This window comes from Oratosquilla oratoria, chromosome 20, assembly GCF_046742065.1.
Source record: "Oratosquilla oratoria isolate Oo_2021 chromosome 20, ASM4674206v1, whole genome shotgun sequence".
Taxonomy (NCBI): Eukaryota; Metazoa; Arthropoda; class Malacostraca; order Stomatopoda; family Squillidae; genus Oratosquilla; species Oratosquilla oratoria.
The window spans coordinates 3,975,786-3,978,188 of NC_134796.1; the positions used below are offsets into that span (position 1 = coordinate 3,975,786).

General features: G+C 47.7%; 1 protein-coding gene across 1 annotated transcript in view; it reads right to left on the bottom strand.

Moving 5' to 3' along the window:
* The window catches only part of LOC143036085 (uncharacterized), a 2,271-nt gene extending 611 nt beyond the window's left edge, over positions 1 to 1,660 (bottom strand). Inside the window, exon 1 of the mRNA XM_076203342.1 lies at positions 402 to 1,660. Coding sequence (XP_076059457.1) covers positions 402 to 1,442 — 1,041 coding nt within the window. The 5' untranslated portion in view covers positions 1,443 to 1,660. The remainder of the gene's footprint in view (positions 1 to 401) is intronic.
* Between the last annotated feature and the right edge of the window lie 743 nt (positions 1,661 to 2,403).

Here is a 2,403-nt window from a genome sequence, read left to right on the forward strand (position 1 = left end):
CCCGTAGCCGTTCGAAGACGCGATGTAGAGCTTCGAGATGTCGATCCCAGCTTTTGGAAAAAACAAAGACGTTGTCAAAATAAAAGCACACATTTGATAAATTATCTAATACTAGTCTCATCAGGCGGATGTATGTAGCACTTGCCGTTACCAGACCAAAGGGCATTCGGCAGAATTCCATCAAACCTAGATGAGTGGGAAAGGACGTTAGGGCTTTGGCTTTGTCTGAAAGAGGTACTTGGTAATATGCCTTGCAGAGGTCCAGTTCACTAAAGTACCTAGCCCCAGAGAATTTGTACAAATCTTCTTCCATGCTGCAGGTTGGTTCAGCATGGAATACTGTGACAGTTTAGTTGGCGATAGTCTATGGCCATCCTATAGGATCCATCAGTTTTTCTTACCATGACGACAGGCGAAGAATGAGGAGAGGAGGATCGTTGGATAATCCCTTGACGGAAGAGGGTTTCAACTTCTTTCTCGAAGACAGGTCTAAGGTGGATTGGCACTGGGTACACTTTGGCTTGTACTCTGTCAGTAGTGGTAAGTTGTATATCATGAGTTATAGTGGATGTACATCCGGGCTCGTCGGAGAAAACATCTTTATACTCACCCATTAGAATCTGAAGTTGGACTAGCTGATCCGGGGCGAGTTGTCCCACTTCAGGTTTATCAGTTGAAGGGGAGAGGATTAGGCCGTCAGGAGTCAAAGGCAACTGTGAAAGAAGATCACACGGATCCCCTTCATCGACGATGGATACCTTCTCTTTCCCTGGGGCGGAAAGCTCTTCTATGGCGGAAATCTCATCCATCAGTTCCAATTGCTGCACCTGGGCCCTGCGGTGATATCTTTTTAAAATGTTAGCATGGTAAAGTCTCTGTCCTCGAGGGGTCTCTATTACGTAATTCGCTTCACCACGTCTCTCCAATACGTTGTAGGGTCCATTCCAAGTGACGAGGAGTTTACTTGTATCACTAGGCAGGAGTACTAGAACTTCATCACCTGGTTTAAATTGACGGTTTTGAGACTTCAGATCGAAGTACGCCTTGTACCGGGAACTGCTGATGTCGGCTTGTTGCGCAGCCATTTGAGAACATTCTGTCAGCTTCTCCTGTAGTTCTATTACATATTGGAAACTGGACCTCTCTTCCTCGTGGAGGGTACGGTTTTCCCACAGATCTCTTAAAACTGTGAGTGGGCCTCTAACAGACCGACCGTACAACAACTCGAAGGCTGAAAACCCTGTCCTGTCGCTCGGGAGTTCTCTGAGGGCAAACAAAGTTGGTATTAGATACCTGTGCCATTCACGGGGCTTCTCAGCACACAATTTACGAAGAATAGCCTTCAAGGGGCCATGTAGTCTCTCAATCCTTCCATTTCCACTAGGATGGAAGGGAGTGGTGAAGATAGGTTTCACGCCCAACATTCGGTGGAGTTCCTTCATTAGATTAGACGTGAATTGGGTACCTCTGTCTGAAAGTATTTCCCGGGGAATACCAACTCTCGAGAAAATAGTTAACAAGGCCTCAGCGACCGAAATAGAGTCTATATCTTTTAAGGGAACTGCTTCAGGAAATCCAGTGGCAAAATCTATCAAGGTAAGAATGTACCTGTGTCCATCGGAAGATGCTGGAGAAAGAGGTCCAACCAAGTCTATGGCAACACGGCGAAAGGTTCAGTGACGATGGGCATGGGTTGTAATGGGACTGGTGGTACTCGTCCCTTCGCTGAGAAGCGTTGACATTTGTCACAAGACCGACAGAAGGTTCTGATGTCGGTTCCCATACCAGGCCAGTAAAATTGTTCTGCTACCTTTAATTCCGTCTTCCGGTGAGAGAAGTGTCCAGCTAAAGGGCTCTCATGAGCAATGGAGAGGATAACAGGGCGACAATCACGGGGAACAACCAATGTAGACTTTCCTACCTTATCAGGGCGATTAGAAGTCAAACATTTCCGATAGAGGAGACCGTCCGTCTTGACAAACTGGTAAGTAGACCCGTTCCTCGTTCGGTCTATTTCTCCCGAGGCTGCTTTTGCTCTAGCGGCAGAGAGTGTCTCACACGAGGACTGGAGTAGACTGAAGTTGTCGGGCGTCACCGAGAGAGGTTGTAGGGCAGGCAGAGCTAAGGGGTGAATCCGTTTCATTTTGCCGGCTCGGGTCTGGACTGCACATACCAGGTGCTTGGGAGAGGGCGTAGCAGTTTGTGTCGGGCGTGGAATTGCGGAGTCATCAGCTGGAGAGGAACATTCAGATATATTAGGATCTTTAACGCCTGGAACGTTACCAATTAAGACACTAGCAAATTTGATGGGTGCTCTGACGACGTCGGTCCATCCCTCGTAATAAGGACATCGAAGGTAACAAGAAACCAGAGGAAAGGCATCTACTCGGCCCAAGTAGTCGG